Source organism: Urocampus carinirostris, chromosome 9 (assembly GCF_059441175.1).
Source record: "Urocampus carinirostris isolate Australia breed hairy pipefish chromosome 9, RoL_Ucar_1.0, whole genome shotgun sequence".
NCBI classification, from domain to species: Eukaryota; Metazoa; Chordata; class Actinopteri; order Syngnathiformes; family Syngnathidae; genus Urocampus; species Urocampus carinirostris.
In genome coordinates, this window is record NC_142357.1 from 9,296,396 (window position 1) to 9,323,095 (window position 26,700).

The 26,700-nt window shown below is 40.1% G+C and overlaps 1 protein-coding gene across 2 annotated transcripts in view; it reads right to left on the minus strand.

Annotated features, from left to right (window-relative positions):
• Positions 1-482: 482 nt before the first annotated feature.
• LOC148359267 (uncharacterized) overlaps positions 483-26,700 on the minus strand; it is a 44,491-nt gene continuing 18,273 nt past the window's right edge. Inside the window, exons 1-6 of one of the 2 annotated variants that reach the window (XM_088344007.1) lie at positions 20,548-20,638; positions 14,029-14,366; positions 7,511-7,625; positions 3,005-3,110; positions 2,696-2,918; positions 483-860 (exon numbers count right to left, since the gene is read on the minus strand). In XM_088344007.1, coding sequence (XP_088200133.1) covers positions 709-860; positions 2,696-2,918; positions 3,005-3,110; positions 7,511-7,625; positions 14,029-14,197 — 765 coding nt within the window. In that variant the 5' untranslated portion in view covers positions 14,198-14,366; positions 20,548-20,638 and the 3' untranslated portion in view covers positions 483-708. Of the gene's footprint in view, positions 861-2,695; positions 2,919-3,004; positions 3,111-7,510; positions 7,626-14,028; positions 14,367-20,547; positions 20,639-26,700 lie in introns of those variants that run through there. The other variant, XM_088344008.1, reaches the window with a different exon arrangement.

Sequence of the window (26,700 nt, forward strand, 5' to 3'; positions counted from 1 at the left end):
GCTCAACTCTTAGTATTGCTAAGTAAGTATCAAAGGTTTCTTTAGTTTATTGCAAAATAGATCAAAATCAAAAGATAGTCCTCCTTTAAGATGATTCCTGCAAGTTAAGGTGAGTAAAAGTATTCCCTAAGAGTTCCATAATAAATAAATCAAAGAATAGTTCTCTTAACAAGTTCTGTTTTACCACTTTGCTCAAAATTCCTTGTGGATAGCCACAGATTTAAACATCAAATCTTTGTTCACAGTTTCGTCAGTTGTTCTAGATTCAATTTAACTTTTACAAAAAAGGTAATAATTTTCTAGGGACTTGAAAAAATAGATGTCGGAGAGTAAAGTGCATGTTGGAGCAAACATAAAAAAGACTGTTAATATATGTGATCATCCTAACCACCTGATTTGTGTGAATAATAAATGCATTAAAGTACAACTGGAACAGGACATCCTTGAAAAATCAAATATTGAAGCTAAATATGTCAAAGTTTAGTAGAACCCATCACAAAGGCAATCACATTAAGATATGGAAACACAGATTTGTATGTTTCCTTTGAATGTTGTCCTAAATGTCCTAGATGCAAAGGTTCTCGCCTTCATATGGACCACAAATGAATGTCTTGAGCATAAAGGTCTTCTCACAGCACGTGTAACATGATTTAGTTCTGCCATCTTATTCGGGTCACAATATTGTTCCAAAGCAGGGCCAGCGGTGTGCTAATGGTTTGCTAACATGCCTCTGGTCAGTAGATGAGCAGGTTTGGCAGGAAAAGGATGTTTGCAGGAATTTTGAGACGAATCAGATCCAAACGCTTTCCTGAGCTGGGCTACTCGGCTTCCGTATCTTGCATTGTTTTCTCGAAAGACATCTGTGAAGCAAAGTATACATACAATTGATTTAAAAGCATCGTATTGGAATGTTACATAAATGTGGAAATAAACAGGTATGTCAATAGAACAAAATAAAGGTACTGCAATTGAATAGTGGATAAAATATATTTCTAAGGACATTTCAATGATGGTGAAAAATGAACAAAAACAAGATACAATGATTTGAAAATCCTTCGCTTTCTGTATTCACAAGCCTATTGACAAATCATGGCTCTGCTTCAGATATCGTCATACATCAATATGCCCGAGAAGCAAACGTGCTATATTTTAGTGCTGTCAAGCATCTGTAATACAGTTATTTTTTTAAATGACAACCTCAGTTCTTAAAATCTAAATTCTGAACTGTGGTTTGAACTCATATTTTCTCAAAACCGTGAGCTTGACTTTGTGTAGAAAATGATATTTCACAACACTGCTAACTTTCTTAAAAGGTTGATCGTGTCACTAGTTTCTAATGCTAGCCGTACCCATTAGCATTAGCCATGATTGAGTGGAAACCATTCATAGCCCTAGCACCTCCTGAGCTTTTTTAGCTGCTAATGCTAGCAGCCGCTGTGAAGCTAACTGCATTGGTATTAACAGCACTTTATGGCGCTCATAGTTTTTGAGTGCCGCCAGTCGCAAATTCTTGGGGTCTGGTTAGCATTGGTATATGCAGAATATCTGGTTTAGTACATAGATTAAAAGGGATGCTGGGTAATGTTTGTCCACTAGATGTCACTGTATTTTGCAATGAAACTGAAATTGAGTGCTCCAAAGCAAAAGCAAAAATAGGAATACAAACTACAGAGACTCAAAGCGATCAAAACGCACCTTAACTTCTAATTTTTTTTTGCCCAGCCATTTTTGAGGGTTTTGAGTACCCGTAGCAGCATGATAGCAAACAAATACATCAGCTCCCTCTAGGTGAGGCTCATATAATGTAAAATAAATGCAGATTTCTTCATGAGTATTTAGAAAAATGCATGTTTATATGATAATTCATGTATTTTTGTTTCGTATCCAAATCAATATTTTTTTTCTTCATGAATAAAGTTAAATTTTTTTTACCAATACGAGGCGCTAATTAATAAATATTGTCCCTTTAAAGTCGCAAATACATTTTACACTTGATAAGTTTATTCGTTTTTTAATATAGAATCCTTTTTTGCGCTCAGTTGTTCGCTGTTTTGACTATTACATTATTGTCACTATTAGCCTTTCTTGTTGCTGTTCTTTGATATTCCACACCCTTTTAGGATGATCTGCTTTTTGTTTGTTTTAGATTTAATAAAACGGGGATTGTCAGCCAAGGGCCTTAGAACTGCGATGGAAATCCTTCATCTCAAGGCTTCTCTCCCTGTCCTCCTTGCAAGTTCAAAATCCATTGAGGTAGGCGCCTTGCATGGCTGCTTGGCCGCTATTGGTGTGTGAGTGTGTGTGTGTGAATGGGTAAGTGTGAAGCACATTGTAAAGTGCTTTGGGAGGTCTTCATTGACTTGAAAAGCGCTATATAAATGCAGACCATTTACCATTTATCTTCTCTCCTCATTTTGAGTTCTTACTAAAGTTTACACGTAGCAACACTGCTACTATGTTTACATTACGTCGACTAACTGGAAACATAAAAATACATTAAGGGAGAGATTTAAGAGTTACATTTTAGAATTTATTTTCACAACTGAGTAAAGGGATTTTTAACTAATTTGACTTGAATGAAATGCATATGCATGGTTAATACGCTAAACTTTGCAAATTTCAACAAACAAATCGTTTTGGGACGAGCATAATTTGGTATTTTGTTTTCACCATCAAGCCCCTCTGTTTTCCTCACCTCCGGCCTGTGGGCTGACCCCGTCTGCGTCTAACAGCTGGGCTTTGAGTGCCGCTTTGTTTCCATGGCGACTAAGATGGGGCCTGTAAAAAGGAGCCCGGTCGCCGAGGGTGTCCGAGCCGCTGCCTGATTCTGTGTCGCTGCTTTCGCTGGGGTCCTTGGGTTCGTCGTCCGCACTGGAAGAATCCAACTCGTCCTCAGACGATTGCAAGATTGCTTCATCCTGCGTATTGTTAGAATCGGTGATCGGTAATGATCGGTTGTCGCATTATGCTAGCTTAACCAGCGAACACCGAGGTATTAACTCACAGCTGTGAGCGCTAAACGGGCGCCTTCTTTAAATCCAAGCTGCCGGGTCTTTTCGCCTGCCTGCATGCCTGCCGTCTGGATGCCATTCATATCATCACGGTGGAGCCTGAAGGACAATCATCAATAGGGAAGTCAGAAGACAGTCACACCAGCCTTTGAATCAGTCCTCCAATAACCTTATTTTCTGACTATAAAGTCCACCTATGAGCTATAAAGCCCAAATTGGAATTTGAAAGTGTGCCCTGGTGCGCCTTATACTGTATATCGCAAACTAAGGTGAATAAGAATGGACAGGCATATAGTATTTATGCATGGGTGTTACTACATAAGGTTTAACAGTATCCTACTGCATTTGTGCAATGATCAATCAATTGAATAACATCTCTCATCATAATCGCAAAGCGTTGCACGTAACAGGATTCGAACCAGGGTCGCGGTCGTGAGAGCACTGACTCTTTACCACTAGACCACCAACGATACAGAAAACAAAAAAACCCATTTAATTTTATCTCATTTTCATACCATTCTACTGACACAAATGTTAGAAAAAAGGGAGAAAACCGAAATTTTATCCTGAAAGATATAAATAAACGCAAAGTCTGATTCATCATCTGATACACCAAAGAGATGTTTCCCTCGTTGTGCTTGATTGCGTTTATTTCTGTCTTTGAAGACAACTTTCTGTTTTCTCAATTCTCTAACATCGGTTTCTGTCATAGTGAGTAAAAATAGTGTTATAATGATATAAAATTGAAGGCCTTTTCATATGTCATCAGCCAAGTGCAGGGGTGGCGAACAAGTTTGATACAAAGAGCCGAAATTTTTAAATGTGAGAGTCAAAGAGCCACACCATGCCCTGACCGGCATTAGACGTAACCTATGCAGATGATTGGAAGTCAGTTATTTGTCCAGAGCAGCATGAAAACAACAAATCTGCCAAATTAATTTCAAAATACTATTTATTATTTGGGGCAGCACGGCGGCGCAGTGGTTAGCGCTTGTGCGGCACAGTTCATGTCATGGGAACCTGTCGTGGGTTCAAATCCAGCTCCAGACTTTCTGTGCGGAGTTTGTATGTTCTCCCCGTGCTTGCGTGGGTTTCCTCCGGGCACTCCGGTTTCCTCCCACATTCCAAAAACATGCATTTCAGGTGAATTGGCCGGTCCAAATTGTCCCTAGGTGTGAATGAGCGAATGAGTTGTCTGTCCCCGTGTGCCCTGCGATTGGCTGGCAACCAGTTCAGGGTGTCCCCTGCCCACTGCCCGGAGATGGCTGGGATGGGCTCCAGCCCCCCCGCGACCCTAATGAGGATAAGCGGTACGGCTAATGAGATGAGATGAGATGAGATTTATTATTTGTTATTAACGCTGATGGATTCAAGTGTGTTTTAAGAGGGGAAAGAAAACTAAACATGAAACGAGGCAAAGAGCCACAGTATATAGAAAATATGATGAGGCAAAGAGCCACATTCTTATTGGCCAAGAGCTGAATGCGGCTCTAGAGCCGCGTGTTCGCCACCCCTGGTCTAGTGGTTAGGTTTTGGCGATCTCATTGGTACGACCCGGTTCTGATTCCCTTGCATCCAATGCTTTGCAATTTTGGTCAGCGATATTTTCTGTCAGCGCAATCATTGCACTAACATGTATCGTAAGTCTGTGAAATGTGCAACGGTTATTCACAAATAAATACCTTATTTCTTACTGTACTTTTAATTCCATGGGCCTTATAGTTCAGTGCGCCTTATGTATGAAATACTGTATATGTCAAGTTATGTTTATTTGTATAGCTTTTAATCACAAGACATCTCAAAGGGCTGCACAGAATATGATTACACCATTGTATATGGGGGGTGCGCCTTATGGTTCTGTGTGCCCTTATTGTGTGTTAAATACATTAGTAATTCACCAAATAATCCAATAAAAGGATGAGTGAATAGCAAGCTTATCAAAGATGTGTAATGTGACAAGGACACGTTCCAGGTTGGAGGTGTTATCACGTGCTCTAAGTTAACATGGCAGCTAGCATTACCTAAATATATACTGTTTTATAAAAGTGAGGTCGTCATGGAGGAATACACTCTAAAAATACTTAGTTCTAAAATGACCCATATTGGGTCAAAAATGGGCTTTGTAACAATGATAAATTCCCGAAATACAGAGCACGCGTGATTAAAAGCTGCATGCTAAAATTTAAGAACGAAACTCAATTTTGTCTTACTATGAGCCGCACCAGATATTAAGCTTTAAATGGTAAATGGTCTGCATTTATATAGCGCTTTTCAAGTCAACGAAGACCTCCCAAAGCGCTTTACAATGTGCTTCACAATTTTCCCTTTTACACACTAACTAAAGGCCCGGTGACACAGCCTTTCACGGGCGTATCGAGGCTGAATCACGGCCAGAAATTTCTGCCCGTGAAGCAGACGCTGTTGGACGCTTTGAGATCGTGATACAGACGAGATACAGCCGTGCTTTAAACGCGGTAAGAAATTCACACGCGGTTGGCCGCGCGAAAAAGTTTTGCGCTGTTTAAAACTTTAGACCACGGGTAACCGCGGGCGGCACACGTGGTACACACGAGGTAAAGACGCGGTACGAACGTGCTAGGACGTGCTACGGCCGCAGCCAAGACGAGGTTACACGCGGGTAGGACGTGAAATTTTTACGGGTAATCGCGGGTGGAGCACGGTCATAGCACGTTTGTTCTGCGCCTGTATCGCGGTGTTATCACCTGCATTAGCGTGTGTACCGCGTGTAAGCACGGTCAAACGCGATGCAGCCGCGGTTACCCGCGATAAGGACGCGGAACAGTCGCCGGCGTCTGTTTCGCGGGCATACCACGGGTAAACAGCGGGTTTAGCCAATTTTGCACATTTTCCACCGCGTCTGCTTCACGGGCAGAAATTTCTGGCCGTGATTCAGCCTCGATACGCCTGTGAAAGGCTGTGTGACCGGGCCTTAACGATAGCAGCGTCAGCCATGCAAGGCAACTACCTGCTTATCGGGGGTATTAGGGATTCAGTGTCTTGCCCAAGGACACGGAGGAGCCGGGCTGTAGGCTTAGACAGCCATAAAAATGAACTAATTCACATCAACTTCTTATGTTCTAAAACCGGTGAGGATGCCTTAGGGTGCAGAACGTCAACGGCACCAAGCCCCTGCACATATGATGCTGTTTTAGGCTCCGTCATTTTTTGTTCTGCTTTAAGTTGTTTACGTCACGTTTTACCGATCACGTGACCAGTCAAGACGGCGTTTACAAAGACGAGCACATAGTTTCTAACGCACCAAAAGAAAACGTGAATGAGGGCTCCGTCACGTAAGATGTAAGCCCTATATTTTTATATGACAGCGTCAAGGGCAACCATACTGTCGAGAATAGTGCCACATTGCAACACAGATGCACATTTTGGCTTGTTGCCATAAGTGGTTGCCATGGTAAAGGACTACATTGCATTTGCTTGTTAATCGTTCTTTGAGAATTGAAGGAAACTTAAGAGACCTGACATTGTCGCTGATGGTACAATGTAGGGTTTTTGATAACCTATGCTGCTGTTCAATTCGTATGTATAAAGTGAGGACGTGATTTGTGAGTCAAAAAAATTAAATATTGTGTGTATATTGTAAATATTTTGCTCGTGTTATGTATTATATGAATAATGTTGGCAAAAAGAACCACTCATTCCAAACGGGGGTCATACATTTTTCCAGGCGTCACCTCTGTGTTTTGTATTCAGAACAGATTACATGTGGAAAAGAGCAGCTCGCCTATTTCTTCCAAAATGAAGAAGCTGCACCCTCATTAAAGCCCCAGTGTTCAAAATGTTGCAACAAAAAACGTTTGCAGTCTGGAATTTATGGTACTGAGATCAATTGAATGGAACTTCCTGGGTTGTTTTGTGCAAAGGGACCAAATATATTTTTATTGTTTATTTTTTATTGTTTATGAAGATAGTTCTTTGAATGCACCATCTCACTTTCAGGGGGGTCACTGTTTTTTTGGTGGCGGAGGTTATGAGGACTGTTTTGCTGAACAGAACACAAAGGTTTCTTCTTAAAACTCCGTTTGCACGGCATGGTGAGTAGGTGGTTAGGGCACAAATGATTAAACAAAATGGTTTCTTTCTGGCTGGATTTTTTTAGAAGGAAATTGGCAAACTCCAAAGGTTAAAGGGCAAGTGTGTTTTATTTAGTGCCACCAAGTAGTGAACACATTTCATTCATTATTAGTGTCAAATAACACACACTGTCCCCCTTAGAGCAGGTCTGGAAAAATAAAGGAAGCAAGGAAAAAATGGGCAAACTGGGGTCCTCTTGCATTTGTTGTAAATTGTGATTTTCTAGAATTTTACAAATTGAAACTGTATACAGTCTGTCTCTCTCTCTCTCTCTCTCTCTCTCTCTCTCTCTCTCTCTCTGCCAAATGTTTCTAACATCTACGTTCGTTTGGATATTAAAAAAATATAACAATTAAAGCTTTTGAGTCACTTAACATTGATGTCCTAACCTGTCACGAAGAAGATTGTGGAGAAGTCTGGAAGACCTGAAATCCGCATCGTCCAGCACACGGACGCACACATCTCCATCCCGACCAAGAAGCCAGCTCACGTGTTTGCTTGAAGCTGGGGGGAAAATAGTTGATGGCATCATTGATTGTTATTAAAACGTATACCCACAAGATGGCGCTGTCTCACAACTTTCCAGTTCTGGCAGTCTCTTTGTCAATGCTGATTACTGTATTTCTGCCCTGTGGCCCTTTCATGGCAGATTTAGTGCTCTCGTTTTTCGAAAATGCTCCTCTGGAAAGACCGCATGACTATGAATGCAGCAGTCCTCACTTACTTATTTGAATTTAATGATAAGATTAGATTTTTTTAAATGCGGCAGCTCATTATTGTAATATTCTTTTAGACCGGTGTTTCCATAAAAAATAACAATATGTTTTTGTTTTAGTGACAAAAATACAGATAATATTATATATTAAACTGCCTAACCATGACCAACTACAGTTATTACCTTAATACAATTCCACATTTTCCAGTAGAAATATTCACATACTCAGATAATACATGACTGGATATACACTTTTATAACAATCAATGATGCCACAACATCTAAAGTACCATATTTTCCGCACTATAAGGCGCACCGGGTTATAGGGCGCACCCCGAAAAAATCGTTTTTGGTCCTATATTTGACATACATAAGACCCACTGGATTATAAGGCGCTACAATGGGAACGTCGACAAAACAGTCAGATAGTTCAGTCAAACTTATTACCCCCTTAACATTCCCAAAGCTTGCAAAGACGCAAATACGTGTCGAGAACACGTGCGGATGCGGTGTCCGTACGATGTCACTCAAATGCATCGTTCCATCATTCGGAAGGTTAAAGTCTTGGGATTCAAGAAATGCCACACATTCCTTAGTTTCTATTTTCTTTTTCGCTCGCAACTTTGATAATAAACACTTGGAATTGAGTTGAATTTAAAAATAGACACTCCATTCCATCCATTATCTGCACCGCTTATCACAGAAACATCGAGTTCCGTCTGAAACAAGATACAGGGACAATATAAAACCCGGAGTAGCTCACCGAAGTCGTTGTGTTCATAATAATGTGCAGCCAATGTCCTCTTATATCCGTGAGTGCAGTAAATCCAGGAGAATAAAATAATTACAAATACAGAATAGAAAAAAATGTTTTCTGTGTGCCGTCAGCCACGTGCTATACGCATTCATCTTTTTCGGCCAATTGCAGGCTTTGTTTTGGCGTTTAAGCCAATGCCAGCCTGTAAATGATAAAAAGGATCCGCCTCTTGACCTCCGAATAACTTTAGCCAATGGTGATCGATTCAACTGATGATTGACACATCTTTTTCGGCCAATTGCAGCCTTTGTTTTGCTGTTTAAGCCAATGCCAGCCTGTAAATGATAAAAAGGATCCGCCCCTTGACCTCCAAAAAACTTTAGCCAATAGTGATCGATTCAAATGATGATTGACACATTGGTTAGCCAATGAAACGCCTAAAATTCCTCACAGAAAGCCAAGGGCAAGGTGGCTAAACGGGGACTCCCATCAAATGGTCAAATGGTGATTTTTTTTTTTTGGTACAATATTTTTATTTATTATTTTTTTAAGCCCCAACTTTTTTCCAAAGCATTCAACCCAGCAGTTTATGCAACGATGCAGCTGATTTATGCATTTTTTCTAACGGCCTCCAGGGGCGCCCACACAGTAAAGGTAAGAGTGAGACAGGTGGAATATGTGTGTCAAGGAAGTTTAATGCAACTTTGCGCTTTGTGCATGAATACAACTAGCATGAACAGACCCTCATCATGGAGAAGGTATCAATCGAAAGGGGAAGGCTAAACAATCATATTAGGAATAATTTTACGAGGTCTGTTTATTTGTAAACGGAAATAATGTGCCAAAACGAACGGATTACAAAAAGCAATGTCTAGTAAAGCAGAAATGTTTACAGCAAAACACAATTCATCTGTCGGCATTATCGTGTGTTTTAGAGCAAATATTTTGAAGATGGCCAGGGGACGTAATCGTGAGTTGTGCTGGTGTTATGGTATCTGGGAGTCTTGTTTCAGACTGATCATGACGATTCTCCTAATAGTTTATTACAGTATTTATTACAGTATTTGTCTATCAAAAGTCTGGCTGCCCACCGACAAGCCTTCGGAACGTCAAGGTACCTTATTTTATTAAAACTCTTTCTGTGTTCTGTCTTTCTTTGAGAATATCTCATGTTTCAATGTGGGCACATGCAACTTTTAGATAGATAGATAGATAGATACTTTATTCATCCCCTAAGGGAAATTCACATTTCCAGCAGCATCCCTGAGCTGAGAACAGTACAATAAAAAAGCCAAAAGAATACAATATACAAATACCCAGTGTGACGTGCAAATGCCCACTGTAGCGTGTTATATAGAGTAACTAAATAGTGCTACACAGAATACATATTGCAGTAAGATTCGGTAATATCCAATGTAGGTGGTGTGGTTTAATGTGGGCCTTTACTCTGCCGGGTGGAGTTAAAGAGCCTCATGGCATGAGGAAGAAAAGATCTCTTCAGTCTGTCCATAGTACAAGACAGTGACAGCAGTCTGTCGCTGAAACTGCTCTTCTGTCTGGAGATAATGCTGTGTAGTGGATGCGATGGATTGTCCATGATTGACCTCAGCTTTTTCAGTGCTCGTCTCTCAGCTACTGTTGTTAGGCTGTCCAGCTCTTTGCCCACAACAGAGCTCGCTTTCCTAGCCAGTTTATTGAGACGAGAGGCATCCTTCTTCTTGACGCTGCCTCCCCAACACGCTGCCGCATAGAAGAGGGCGCTTGGCACTACTGTCTCATAGAATATTTTCAGGAGCTTTTTGCAGATGTTGAAGGAGGCCAGCCTTCTGAGGAAGTAAAGTCGGCTTTGCCCTTTCCTACATAGAGCTTCTGGTTTGGCAGTCCAGTCAAGTTTGTTGTCCAGCTGCACACCCAGGTATTTGTAGGTCTGGACAAATTCTACACATTCTCCCTTGATGGTTACAGGAACCGGGTGAGTTCTGGTTCTCCTGAAGTCCACCACCATCTCTCTGGTCTTGGTGGTGTTTAGGTGCAGGTGGTTTGCGTCGCTCCATCGGACAAAGTCCTGAATCAATTTCCTGTACTCCTCCTCCTGCCCGTTTCTGATACATCCCACGATCGCAGTGTCGTCGGCAAACTTTTGCACATGGCAGGACTCAGAGTTGTACTTAAAGTCCGATGTATATAGAGTGAATAGGAACGGAGAGAGAACGGTCCCCTGCGGAGATCCTGTGCTGCTAACCACAGTGTCCGATGTACAGCCCCCCTGTTTCACATACTGGGGTCTGCCTGTCAGGTAGTCAGTAATCCATTCTACAAGGTGTGAGCTAACTCCCATCTCTGTCAGTTTCCTACTCAGTAGCAGAGGCTGTATGGTATTGAAGGCACTGGAGAAGTCCAAAAATGTAATCCTTACAGCCCCCTTCGCCCTATCCAGGTGAGAGAGGGATCTGTGTAACATGTATACTATAGCATCCTCCACTCCCACCTTCTCCTGGTAAGCAAATTGCAGTGGGTCGATGGCGTGACGGACCTGTAGCCTCAGGTGGTGCAGCAGCAGCCGCTCCATGGTCTTCATCACATGTGATGTCAGGGCGACCGAGTCAGGTGCGGCTTATGTATGTACAAATTTTTTTTCCTTTAAAAATGTACTGGGTGCGGCTTATAATCAGGTGCGCCTTTTAGTCGGAAATGTATGGTATATGTTAGGCCACTTCCCTCCCTCCCCCATTCTGTGGCACATACCCAATAAAGTCGTCAACGTTCAAAGCAATTTGTCAATGCACCTGTCATATTGGATGTGGCATTCGGTAATATAGCTGCTTGGTAAAGGTACTTAAACATCATTTATGAAGGTGTGTTATATTTTTTCTATAATACTACAAGTGGTAGTAGCAAAAGGGTTCCTAATTTAGACCTCCATTACTGCTTACACAAATATAACAAAATGTATGGGTATATTAAATTCATTCAGTTTTTAGTGCGTTTTCAGCAATCTTCCTACAAAAATAAAACAAAATCCCACCCCAAATAAACTAAAAACCTACAGACAAATGAGCAGTACATCAAGTGGATATAGAAAAAAAACAGTATACTTAACAAGGAGTAGGGTTTAATGCACTACAAATATGGAGGCATTGCAGATTGGGGTTGGGATAAAACGTTACACTCAAACCCATTAACCCCCCCCAGCATTTTTTCACAAGCTGTAGCGTCCATCATCAGTGTTTTTCAAATATTTATGGCTAGGCTATACCAGCGCCTCCAGCAAATTCTATTGTTTGAGGTTGAGGTGGAAGTCAAGTAAGACTCCTTGGTCCCACTATCACCCTCTGTCCTGAGGCAAGGGAACTGCATGCCTCACTAATTGTATCATTATTACTCATAATTTGAAAAACTAAGCGATTTGGTTAAAATAAAATAAAAAATGTAAATCTAAGTTACAAATAACCTAAACACTGAATAAATACATCCATTTAATATATATTTAATTTTACATTTCAATGACGACAATTAAAGCACAGCCTCACATGCCTCCACTGACTGCATGTCACTGCTAAAGATTTACAGATTACTGTAAAGGATATCAAACATCAAGTTACATATTTTTTCATTCATTTTTATGCTGTTACGTTTTCACTGTAGTAAAGAAGTATGTTTACCTAAGAGGATCTTCATTTGATTAAAGTTTTAATTATAAAGTAAGGTGCAGCAGCAAGAAAGGTGTGTCCCATGCGTCACTAGCACACATGGTGCTGACTCGGTCTCATCTCAGGTGACATGGCACAGATTGGCTAAACAAAGACTGTAATTTAATACAGGGTTGAAAACTCAGGGGGAACTTCAATCTTACTCAGCTGCAAGCCAGCAAAGCGATTCGACTCACGCTCATAGAAGCTGTCAGTCACACGCGTGTGTGCACGTGCATGACTATTGGTAGCTGAGTGAGGTAGTAGAACTAAATAAGGGCTTATTCCAAGAGGTGTAGCCAAAAGGCATGGTTGGGTTTCTTTGGGTGTACTCTAAACACCTTAATCAGATTGGTCACTTAAGCCGGTGTTGCCTTCACCAGTGGTTACGTTAGGGAAGGTTAAACCTGGTGGGGAGATTGCCGAACTTTTTGATTTGTGGGTGAAATTGGTTTAAAAAAAAAAAAAAAAATCACATTTTTTTTTCATTTTGACAAATACAGTCTTTAACCTCAACAATGCATATGGGGAAAAAACAATGTGGGTGTATCAAAAATAATTTAATCTAGATTATTTAAGAAATTAATCCCTGAGCATATTAATAGAATAAATAATGACCTGGTAAAAAATGGCAAGTGAAGGTTACATGTAGACAGCAATTTAAATGTTGGTGACACGGCACAAGAGTGGCACCAAATCAACACATTTAGTAGTACCGTATTTTCCGCACTATAAGGCAGACCGGACTGTAAAGTGCATAGGTAAGAGTTACCATGTCTGTCGGTGTGTAATAGTGCTATGATTAATTGGTAGATAAATTCGCAACGGGAATCGAACCCAGATTGCGGTGGTGTGCGTGCTAAAATTACCACTAGAACACCAGTAGTACATATTACATATTAGGCATTAGATCTTATCTTATTATCACTCTCTTATTATGGTACCAGGAACAGTGATTTACATAGTGCTTTCTAATTGGTTGAACAGTTTATCCACTTCTTCACCTGTGCGTCAATACCCTTTCGTCTAATACGTTGTCTACGTACGTAAGATCGCTTGCATGGTATGTTATTTAAGGCTTTCTGTTTTCTGTTTCTATCTTTCGCAAGGTTATTGAAACACTGGTGAAGAAGAGGAGAGAATGTTTAAACTATCTGAATGCACTATGCAAATCAGTGTTTCTGGCACTGTTAAGCAAATAGTGGGATGTTGACATAATCTTTTATGCCTTTTCGTATGTCTTATGTGCCACCTATGGTCTAGTAAGTAGTAAAGTGTTGGGGCCTTTACCTCTACGCCCTGGGTTTGAATCCCATTGCATAAAATGTATTGTTATTCGGGCTAGTGATCATTACTTTAATGCAGAAGTACAGTAAATCCTCTTATAAGACATACCTATAAATACTGTATGCATTTTCAATCGTATCCACCACATTCTGTAGTACTGTATTCAAAGCGCACAGGCTTAAAGGGGCACTTTTAAATTTCTGGAGGATTTGGGGTTTTTAGGTACGCCTATAGTCGGCAAAGTACGGCCCTTTTTTATAACTTTATACATATTATCATTATGTGTTTAACATTTGTCGTGCAGGGTTAGCCCGTCAAGCCAAGCTGCATGTGGCCAACCATTGATCTAGAGTTACACCCTTTTTTCAGTCTATTTTGAAGCTCAAGAACTGTGTTAAGGGATGTGTGTAAACACATACAAAATTTGACATAAAACACGTGTTTTTAGCACAACGTTACCTTTCTTGGGTCGCATGTCGCTATCGCGCCCTTCGCGCTCCTCCCTTTCCCTCCAACGGCGCACTTGCTCCTCTCTCATCTTGAGGAAGAGAATCCTCTTCTGGTCTTCGTTGAGGGCCTCCAAAATCTCTGGTTCCACCCACATCTCCTCCAGTATTTTAGCCAACATCCTGAGGCTGTTAGGTCTGTCAAAGGGTTCTTTTTTTTTCAGCAGGTGCTTATGGGGCTCCTCCTATCTTGAATTTCCTGCTGTGCTGCCCTTTGGCTACCTTTCCTCTTTTAGAGCAGCTGGATTTTTGGGGGGATTATATTATGGAAGTGAAGAGTGTCTGGTTCAACTGTGTAGAAAAAGAAAAGAAAGCAAAGATTCATTTCACTTCAATGAGCAAATAGTTGCTTCAGAAGTCAAACAAAAATAAACGTTGTAATCTTCAACATTCAGTTGTTGTTGCTCTATATCAGTGGTGTCAGAGTCAAATGGACGGAGCGCCGAATAAAGAGTTTGACTACAATTAAAAGGTCAGACTGATGGAACGTTGACTATTAAACATATAGTCCAGTCAAGGTACTGAAAATCTAAGAAATATATTGCAATATGATCAGATAAAATAAATGTTTTCTCATGACTTTGTCAGTAATCTTCAATTTTCAACAGGCACAAAATGACACATTTTCTTGATATGAAACCTCCCAAAACACGAACCATAATTGAAAGAAATTGCTAATGCTAGCTGCCAATGTATTGCTAATCCCAGCTTACAACCCTAAGGCTAGTGAACCCGTCTGATAGTCAGATGCTAATGCAGCGCTAGTGTTGTGCTGGTCAACCGCTCATGCAATGCTAGATGATACATGTGCTAAAGCTACTAGTTAAATGCTTAAGCCAAACATATGCTCACTACTTAAAATAAAAAAGGATGCTTTAGCCATGTACCATGTACCTGATTATGAAATAGAATTTAGAAATTAAACAAAATGAAAATCAAATCATTAAAAATCAATTCTGAGAAGAAAAAAACTCTAGGGACAATTCTGTAAGTGAAAAAATATATTTATTTGTGAAAGTCAAAGATCAATTAAAACAAGTTTAAAATTCAAATCAAGACTTAAACCCATTAAAAAGTTAGGAAGGTTAGTGAGACTAAGATATTAATGCTTGAAATCTGTCAAAATAAAGGCATTACTCATAGGTAAACGCAGTTTGTATGCTTTAGATCAGGGGTGGCGAACACGTTTGACACAAAGAGCCAAATTTTTTAACTGTGAGAGTCAAAGAGCCACACCATGCACTAACCTGCCATGACAGACACATACAAACACACACAATTAAAAACATATTATTTCCCATAACACACTCCTCTCCTTAGAATACAACAAGTATTGTTCTTGTGTTGATTTCAAGGAAAGTGTCCACCCTCAATACACACAAAAAAACTAAACATGAAACAAGTCAAAGCGCCACAGTGTATAGAAAATATGAGGCAAAGAGCCACATTTTTATTGGCCAAGAGCCGCATGCGGCTCTAGAGCCACGTGTTCGCCACCCCTGCTTTAGATAAACTACTTCTACGGTTTAAACCCAAGTTTATTGCATAAAAGTTTTGAACGCACTAAATTTGTTGGTATCTGTGACTACTTAAGAGTTGAGTACAGTAATCCCTCGGTTATCGCGGTTAATGGGGACCAAAGCCACCCGCGAAAAGTGAAAATCCGCAAAGTAGCGCCGCCCCTTCAAAAATGCTTAATTTTTTTTTTTTATTATTCTATTTTATTATTATTATTTTTTAGACCTGCAAAGCTCTGAACCCGCAAACGTGGAACCGCGAAGTAGCGACACCCCTTCAAAAATGCTTAAAGAAAAAAAACCGTTTTTTTTTCTTTTTTTTTTTTTTAAATTATTTTATTTTATTATTATTATTTTTTAGACCCGCGAAGCTCTGAACCCGCGAACGTGGAACCGCGAAGTAGCGAGGTCCCACTGTATTTGTACTGGTAACAATCTAAAAAACATCTTGAGCCTCATTATTTACATACTTTGTTCGTAAATGTTGAATAAAAGTAATTCTTATGTCAGTGTTCCATTTGTAATTGCATGCATATATTCACAATGGTTATATGAAATATGCTGTATATGACTGTTTATATTTCCATCTACTGCCACTAAACAGTATCAAAAATCAAATACTTTTAGAACAACAACTGTTACAGAGCAAGTCGAGAGAGTCAAACCAATAGCCAGCAATGTAACGAAACAATCGCTTTTGGCTCTGTTGCCATTTTGACAACGGATTCATTGGGTTTTGTTCAGGAACAGTAACATGTTTACATTTTGTGTTGCAGCTCGTTGCTCCCTGTAGGGTGATTTTTTTTCATGTGTTTATGTAAATTTGCCACAGTAGCTGATGACTTTACCACACAAATGACTCCTGGCATTGTACTCTTCTGTTAGTAAAAAAATTTTAAAGAGATGCACTTCCCGCTTTCCTCTGTCATATTTAGCGTCTGGTAGCGGGACGGTGCATAGATTGGCCCTTCTCTTTTGCCTGGCAGGCAGGATTTAGCAGCCTGCCAGGTCGGGAGAGGTGCTAAAACAGGCATAAACTTAGATAATGGCCGAGGGTGCTGATTGAAAGAGATAAGAACGCTATTTACATATATCTTAAATTCGGATAAGCCGCGACTTTTGTCAAAAGCTCTCAACCCCGCAGCTTATGCAATGATGCGGCTAATTTATGAATTCTTTCTAAAGGCCGCCAGGGACGCCAGAGCAGTATAGGTAAGAGTGAGACAGGTGGAATATATGTGTCAAGGAAGACGCAAGTTTAATGTAACTTTGCGCTTTGTGCACGAATAAAATTAGCATGAACAGACTCTCATCATGAAATAGGTGCCCATCGCATCCACTACACAGCATTATCTCCAGGGGAGGGCTAACTACCATATTGGGAATGATTTTACCAGTCGTCTATTTGTAAACGGATATAATGTGGCAAAATGAACGGATTACAAGAAGCAACAAAGCAGAAATGTTTAAGCTGTATTTCTATTTTTTGTTTTGAATAAACATTTTACACAGTTGGATTCTATGGATTGACCTTCATGTCGCAAAAGCCATTTTTGCGGACATTCAAAGAAGTTGGAGACGGCCAGGGGACGTAATGGTGAGTTACACCGACTTTTAGTTTTTGGGTGTCTTGTTTCAGACTCATCGTAATGTTTCTTTGATGCGCATATCTTGAATCCCAAGATTTTAAGCTTCCCAATGATATGTGACATGACATATTTCAGTGACTGGTGACATCGTACAAACACATATTTGTTTATCAAAAGTCTGGCGGCCCACCGACGGTCCGTCTGAACGGTCATAGAGTTGAGGTCTATCTATCTATCTATCTACCCTGGTAATATCCCTTGAAAGGGGTGACTGACCGCAAGACAAACTCATCCACAAAATCAAAGAAAAGAAAATAGGAAAAAGTAGCAAAACAACACAAAAAAATTTACCATAGCCAACCCAAATGCCTAAACACCCAAACAAGTTAAGCACCTCGGCACCCAAGTTGGTCATGCTTTCTTCCCTCGAGATGAAACGGGACACAAGAAAGCGGCCATGTCACTCAAGTCAGGGTGACAGAACACACTCTTCTGTTCAACAGCAGGACCCGACAGCTTTCACTGGTTTACCCCTGCCGCATCACACAGGTACCCTGCCCATCCATTAGAACGGATCCAAACATCCCACTATCCTTTCACACCACCTCTCCACTCATTCCTATCACCAACAAGAGTTCTACTTCCACTCTATTTAGACCTCTTTCCTCCACTGCATTAAAGAGGTAAGTGCAAGAGTTAAGGTACTGTAAAATATTACAATACTTTCTGTGTACAGTCTTTCTTTGTAAATATCTCATGTTTTAATAAGGGCACATGTGGCTCATGTATATACAAAATGTATTTTCCTTAAATAATGTACTGGGTGCGGCTTATAATCCAGTGCACGCTATAGTCCCGAATTTACGGTAGAAGTGGCACTTTGAGGAAATGTGTGGAGGGGTGATCCAAGGACAATAGTATCAATCCAACCCAAGTACTTGCTTAATATCAATAATATCAATATTTGGAACTATGCGCCCATCTCTAACTGACACCAAACAACGTACAATTACTGTTACTTCAGACAAACACGTACTTCACTCTCATAAAATCAAGCAGATCTTTAGTATCTCACCACTGGTAGTCATTAACAGCCCAGTTAAATATTATTACTGGGTAAAGGACCATTCCCAGAAAACAACCTTCTTCTTCCTCCTTTTTAAGTGCATGTAAACAAAGATTCAAAAAGTGCAACCCAGATACAGCCAATCGCATTTGAGCTTTCCGATATGGTCAGCCAACAGCTAGCGGAGGGGGTCGGGGTGGGGGATGTGGACATGTGTTTGGTGGTACACATTATCCAAACAGGTACAACGTCAGCCATGACAAGCCAGTTTGAGGCGTGGCCACGTGTGGGACAGATTTGGATTCAAGACTTAGCTAAAGCTTTTAGCCGGCATCCATTTGAACGTCTGTAGGCTTCCCCTGAGCCTGTAAGATCATTATTTTAACCTGGAAATTGGCACTTAGTCTGACAGAGTGATCAAAACCCGCATCGGGACAAGGTATACCACTTTTTACTGAGTGAGCCTTTCTGGTGTCATAAATCTACCAAATTCTATGTGTAGGTCTATCCATGGAGGATCGTGAGGGCACACCTGGTTGTACCTTGAGAATTTAAAAACATTTTGGAACAAGGATTCATATTAAAATAATTTAAATAATTCATTTAAACAGAGATTGTATTATTTGACCAGTAGATGTTGCTGTCATGCGTCATCCAACCTAAAAACAAGTGATTAAAAAGCACAAGGAAGAATACAAACTACGGAGGCTCAAAGTGACCATACCCGACATTTTTCTTCGAATTTTGTGCCCAGTCTTTCCTGAGGATTTTGGTTGTTCAGGTACGCGTAGCAGAAAGATGGCCGACAATCATGTCAGCTCCTTCTAGGTTAGGCTCATATTATGAAAAGAAAATTGAACCTTTCTCGACTAATATTTAAAAAGAATAATGCAGATTTAAATGATAATTGATGTGTTATTACTAAAATCAATCGTGTTTTTTAAATTAATCAATTTTTTTGGCTACGACCGAAAAACAATATATATTGTTTTGTTGTGTATGGCAATACAGTCTTGAATCCTATACCTCAGGAATACATTAGCGTAAAAGATAATGTTAGCCTATCTCTATTTTGGGGCACTTTAGCAAAAAAATAGATATTTTTCTTATTTTGCAAAATCCATTCACACAAAATTGACACCAAAAAATGAGATGTCTTTTTGGAATAGCACCGACGACATGCATTTATGAAAAAACATATATGCAGACATTTGAAAGTATGTGCTAATTTTCTTTTGCCAACAAATGGACAATTTAATCAAAGTGGTTTTGAAATGCTCAGAATTGTTGGCCTGGAGAGGGATTGGTGCCACCGGGATGTACTTTCTCAAAACACACCACAGGAAATGGTGCCCAAACCACCCCTGTGGTTAAGGAAAATAACCATCTACCTGACACATTCACCCAAATGAATTGTGTCAATTTCTGAAGCACACGATTTGATAAGATTCATTGGAAAAACTCGAAATACAATATAGCAAGCTGAGAAGTTGTAATTCTTTATTAAATTTGGTAATTATCTTAATGAGTAAAATCAATACATGATTAAAAACAAGTGAATAATGAAAACAGTAGCCAGCTATTTGGATGTTGGGGACACTGGGGACAAGGGTGGCACCAAATCCACGCATTTTCATAAATACTACTTATTATTCTTTACCATTTTATACATATTGCCACTGGATTTCAACCTTTCCATTTGGAGGGCTGGATAAAAAAGCCGGGTAGCCCCATGCGGCTCTCGAACCACAGTTTGCCCACCCATGAACTAGAAGGATACATGTGCTGAACAATACTATGAATAAACATCAACTGTGTAACTATACCTGTATATATGTATTAAATCAACTTAATGACAATCCTAAATCTCAGGTTTTCTGCCGGTTAGGGCTACTTGCTCGAGACACATTTCATTATGTGTGCATCACATAAAACAGGTTGAAAACCACTGTTCTGACCAAGCACGTTGCAAAAAGAAATTCACTAGAGAATCAATATTCACAGCCGTAACTCTGTTGTCCGCATGTAAAGAAAAACAACATTCGCCCCTTCTGGCTTTGCTCCAACATGCAAATCTACTCACACTTTTGCTTGTGCAGAGAAAAGAAATAAGAGACAGGCAAGGTGTGTGCAGTGCATACTGAAACAAGAGTTCTAAAAGTGTCCGCGCGTGAGAACGCTGTGTTTTTTTTTTTGCGGAGTGTGGGAGAGAAATCAAGAGAGGCCGGTTTGAGAATGGAAACGACGTCAAAAGGCAAAAAGGAGAAAATAAAGGAGTAGAAAGAAATGAGTGGACTTACTGAGTGGCTTCCAGCCGCCAGCATCAACTTCGACTGCCTCTGGTCTAGGAAGCGGTGTAATGAGTGTGTGACGTGAACACGCATCTGAACGTGCACGCGCGCGTGGGTTTGTGTGTAAGCTGAGGTCATTCGTCAGTGGCGTGGAATGAAGTGTCGGTTGACTTTATACTAGACACGCGTGGGACGGACTGACAGTAAAACGTTTCTATTTTTCCGCTTTCTTCTCTAGTCACTTGTAATAAATTACTAATAACAATAAAAGTGAACAATAGGTCTTTTATCTGATTCAGGTTATTTAAAAAGCTCAGAAACAATTCAAAAGGATCCTACACATTCGTATGATGTAAAACAGGTTTAACATATTTTGGGAGAATATAATTCTTTAAAAAAAAACACAGTAATTTGGTTTGAGTCGGTTTTCAGAACAAATTTGTAAAGTTTTAACAAGAATGTGACCCACTTGTTCTCAACTGGCCTGACCTCGGGATCCACAAATTTATCCTCCCATTCAGTTTCTGCACCGCTTATCTTCGCTAGGGTCGTGAGGGGTGCTGGAGCCCATATAAGTAATCTTCAGGCAGTGGTCAGGGGAGACCCTGAACTGGTTGCCAGCCAGTCGCAGGGCACAATGAGACAGACAACCAATCACACGCTCATTCAAACATAGGGACTTACAATTCTATGCATGTATTTGGAATAAGGGAGGTAACCGGAATGCCCGGAGGAAACCTACGCAGGCAAGGGGGCCAGTAGCTGGAATTGAACTCTGGACCTCCGCACCATGGGGCTGCACATTAACCACCCTGACACCGTGCCAAACCGCAAATTCAAACCCACTCTAATTACAAGCCAGGATCCAGATCGAGATCCATAAAAAAAACCCACTACTGGAACTGTTTAAATCTAGCCTCAAAACACTCTTATATTCTATACCTTATGAATGACCTATATTTCATTTTGACAATATCTGTGTATTGTTTGTTATTGCAACATCCATTGCAGCCTGGTCATCTTGGAAGGGGAATTACTTTATGTGCGGTCCCTTCTCAAGGTTTCCTCATTTTTCTCCTGTTGAGGTTTTTGAGTTTTTCCTTGCCCTCATGTAGGTTTTAGATCAGGAGATGCTGTGATAATAGTCTGTAGTCTGGAATAGTCTGTGGTGTGTACAGCCCTTTGAGACCACTTGTGATTAAAGTCTATAGTATAGACTATAGATTGTATAGACCTGGGGTCAGCAACATTTTTGGTGTGGAGCGCCACTTTCAAATATCCTTGAAAATCAGTGTGCCACACCAAGTTTATTGACTCACACGACATTTTTCTAATATCCAACAGAGCTGTCATTTTACACCAGTCCAAATACACAACATGTATATACATTTTAATCGTACATACATTTTAATCGTTTTTCAACCCTTTTGAACCAAGGTACACTTTCATTTATAACACCGTCTTTCAAAAATATTTGAAAATGACGTTATGTCAAATATTTCACTGTACTGTAATTAGTATATAAAAATAAGAAAATAATCTACCTATCTATCTACCCTGGTCATATCCCTCGAGAGGGGTGACTGACAGCAAGACAACACATACAAAAATAAATAAAATGAAAAAATAATAAAAAGGGAAAAAATAGCAAAAAAACACACACAACATTTTTTGGACCATGGCCAAAGCAAATGCCCAAACACCCAAAAAAGTTAAGCACCTCGGCATCCAAGTTGGTCATGCTTTCGTCCCTCCAGATGAAACAGGACACAAGAAAGCGGCCATGTCACTCGGGTCAGGGTGACAGAACACACTCTTCTGTTCAACAGCAGGGCCCGACAGCTTTCACTGGTTTACCCCTGCCGCATCATACAGGTGGCCTGCCCATCCCTTAGAACACGTCCAAACATCCCACTATCCTTTCACAACACCTCTCCACTCATTCCTATCACCAACAAGAACTCTAGCTTCCATTATATTTAGACCTCTTTCCTGCAGAGCAGTCACAACACTCAATCGCAGCCTTTCTCTTGGTCTCCTTACATTTACTTCGGCTCTGTAGTTCCTCTTCAATATTCGCTCCTCATCCATCCTCTCCATGTGTCCAAACCAACCGAGTACTCTCTTATCCACACGCTTACTCAGTTCCACTACTATTCCGGTTCTGTCTCTCACAATTTCATTTCTCAATCTATCCAATCTTGTCACTCCTAACATACTCCTCAAACACTTCATCTCAAAAATATTTAATTTCTTTCTCAAATCTGCATTCAAATCTTGCTCCAAGTCTCTGCACAATACAACACAGTCGGCACAATCACACTCTCATACAGTCCCCTTTTAACACCCATACTCATACTCTTGTTGCTCATCACTCTCCTCAGAGCACCCAAAACCTTGCTTCCTCGATTCACTCTGTGCAATACCTCGGACTCCATTCCACCAACTGCAACCCAAGTACCTAAAGCTTTCAACTTCTTCGAGCACCTGTTCATGCAACCTCATTTCTAACGCCATGCTCACTCCATCACGTGAACACTTCATCACCTTACTCTTCCCAACATTTACACATAACTTACGCCTGTCACAAACTCTTCCAAACTCCAAGACCAACCTTCTCAATGTTTCCTCAGAATCAGCCACAAGCGCTGTGTCATCTGCAAACAACAACTGACTTACCTGCCACACTGTTCCACTGTTATCCATCATCTCTACACCTCTGCCAAATACTCTTGCATTCACCTCTCTCACCACACCATCCATGTACAGATTAAACAGCCATGGTGACATCACATACCCCTGTCTCACACCAGTCAACACAGGGAACCACTCACTTGTCTCACTCCCTACTCTTACACATGCTCCGCTGTTCACATAAAAACTCTTCAATGCTTCCAACAACTTCCCACCCACTCCATACATTACCATCACCTGCCACAACGCATCTCTATCAACTCTGTCATACGCCTTTTCCAAGTCCATGAAAGCCAAATAAACATCTTTACCTTTTGCAAAATATGTCTCACACACCTGCCGTACTGCAAACACCTGATGCACACATCTTCTTCCTTTCCTGAAACCCCTCTGCTCCTCCATCACCACCTCATCCGTTCTTCCTCTCACTCACTTAATCAAGACTCTTCTATACATCTTACCTATCACGGACAACAAACTTTAATGTCTCCGCCTTGTCAGACTCGTCCTTAAATTCATGTTCATGTTTTGTCTCGTAATGACGTTTAACACTTGCTGTGCGAGGTACAACGCTCTCGAGGCAAAATGTACAAAACAGCACGGTCATTTTTTGCACAAAGCCGCATTCGTCTGTCCACGCTGGCTGGAAAGAACGAGATGTTTTTGCTTGAGGAGCCGTCATGATTCGTTCATTTATTGCGTGCGTGTGTTTCGTGGGCTGGGTTAAAACACAGATCTCCTCTCTGCGAGACGCCACGCAAACACACACTGACACACGAAGCAGTAAAGCTTCTAAATAACATGGCGCGCAACTGAAAATGTCTAAATTTCAGGCAAAATGCGCATTTTAAAATTATAATCATTATTATTTTGCCGTGCGCTCGCATGCCACTGGTTAATCCCTCGCGTGCCACTGCTGGCACGCGTGTCTTAGGTTGCCGACAATTAAACATGACTTGGCTTAAATGTATTTTGTCATGCATTTTGTCATGTATCTTGTCATGTATTTGTCATTTATTGAATTCGGTAATTGTTGTGTCATGTGTTTTGATGTGTATTTTGTAGTGTATTTTGTCACTGATTTTGTAATGTACTTTGTGTCGTATTTTGTTATCTTTTTTATCACAACAAAATGTCATTTTTATTAGCGGTGGCTGGATGTTTTCATTTTACAGTGAGACACACTTAAAAGACCATCCTCTCTTTATGTTAATGGTCAGCAGCAATTAAACATACAACAAACTAGAATTGTTCCCTAATCAGATAAAGTGTTCATTTATAAAAAGATTGCAGTTCGTCATTGTTTGAGTAGTTGAAAGGTTTCAGTGATTTTGTTTTGTGATGCTTTGTTTCTTATAATGCCCTTTCAATTTAAATTCTATTGTTAAACATTTTGGTGGTTTTCATTGAGAAAATAGTATTTTTTTTCTTTATCTATATTCAACAAGTGCAGAATAACATGCATGATATGGACACCACAACCAGGAACTAGAAGCGGGTATATCTATCCATATAATTTCATCAGTTAACCTTCAGGTCAGTGGTTGTTTTTTCCGACTTATTCCGTTGTTTTTTTCCTGCAGGAAATCGCGATGGCTTTGTGTGAAAGCAGCAATCAAAACAGCACATGTGCAGGAAGGAATGCGCACACTTAAACTAATCCGATAACAGATTGCTGGCACGTTTCTTTGACCCATTGTGTTTCTCTGGTATTCACAATGCCTCAATGTAAGACTCCACTTCACTGGGTATTTGTTTATTTCCAGGCTCTTGTCTAACTATGGTTACTTCATTTCACTGCACGAAAATCCGGTAAAAAAATAAAATGTATCAATAATAATGATGGTCCTAATATGCAGATGAAAAAAAAAAATCAGCAATTGTACTACACTATTAATTGTGTTTCTGAAATAAGGCTGTTTGACATTGTGGAATTGATTTCAGAGGTGACCTGTGCCAGATACAAAGGAAATAATCAACCGCTGTGGAACAGTGGTTTTTAACGAGTGTGCTGGGGCATTCTATTTTGCAGAGAGACCTTGTTTAGTGTGCCGCAGGAAGTTTCCGATTTTATCCGTGCAAAAAAGCAAAAAACGATATCATAAGTATACAAATTTAGTATATATCAATAATTTTAGTTTTCTACCTCCTAATATATAATTGTGAAAAACAAGAGTTCCATAATGATTAAACCGCTTATTTTATACAATCAGATTGTTTAATCCATTGTTCATTATCTTTGCTTTTTTTCCAGTGATCAGCTGCGTAGCTCTGTTCATCCATTTCAGTAGGTGGCAGCAGATCACAATTTTTTTATATACTAACTCCTGCACAGGCTCATGAGGTTGTGCAGAGAAATATATTTAATAACGTACTTTATTGATGAAGTAATTTAGGATCACATCACAACATAACAACAATACACCAAATACATTAAAAACATTGCAAATGATTTTGCTGATTATGATTATTATTCGTTTGAATTTTATATTAAAAGTACGTGGCAAAAGATTATTTTATCCCAATGGTTGATTTTTTTCCGCTCATGTTGGGTATTTTTTATGATACATTACAGGTTCAAAATATGGTAAAATTAAGAAATAACAGAAAATGTATTAACCAAAATCTGTATTACACCCTGAGCCACGGTGACCACAAAAGTTAAAAAAAAGAATATATATGATAATTTATGCTCAGAAAACTGTCAGGACCAGAACAAGGAGGAGGACCCAGATGCATAACGTTACTCACAAGTTTATTGAGATAAAGAGGAAAAACAACCGCCAGCGATCCGGGGCTTGCTGGGTGAGGGAAGCAAGCTGTTCGTGGGATCGGAGCGTGTTCGGGATGCGGGAGTGGATTTTCCAGAGCGAGAGATCGTAGCCTGGACAAACGGGAAAAAAGGGTCGTTAACCAGGACGGGAGATCAGAACGTGGTCGGGGTCAATAAAACGGGTCGTAGCCGTAGACAAACGGGGAAATCAGGAACAGACGAGTGGGAAACGGGTGACAAAACGGGACCGACTGGAGTCAGAGTCAAAATGCTTGCCTTGTGTAGACAAAGGTTCGCTGACGGACTGACAACAGGCGAGTGAAAGCACTGAGCTTAAATAGGAGAAAGAAGGTAACCAGCAGCAGCTGGTGCCAAATGAGCGGGCACAGGTGAGTGTAATGAGTAATCATGACAGAAAACAACATGAAATTAGTGCCAAAATGTATTTTTAAAAATATTTTTAAATGATGGTGTGCCTAAAGATTTTTTATTGAAAAGAAGTGTTCCTTTTGCTCAAAGCTTGAAAAAAAAAACAGCCTTAGAGTATGCTTTTTAAATAAAAAGAAAACTGATAGTTATACTGTGTTTAATAAATCACATGTGTTTTTTTTAATAAAATGTTTTTATTTTGACATTCAGTCACTTCATCTCGTGAAAGTTGGTTTGACTGATATTATATTGTTTGGATGTTGACA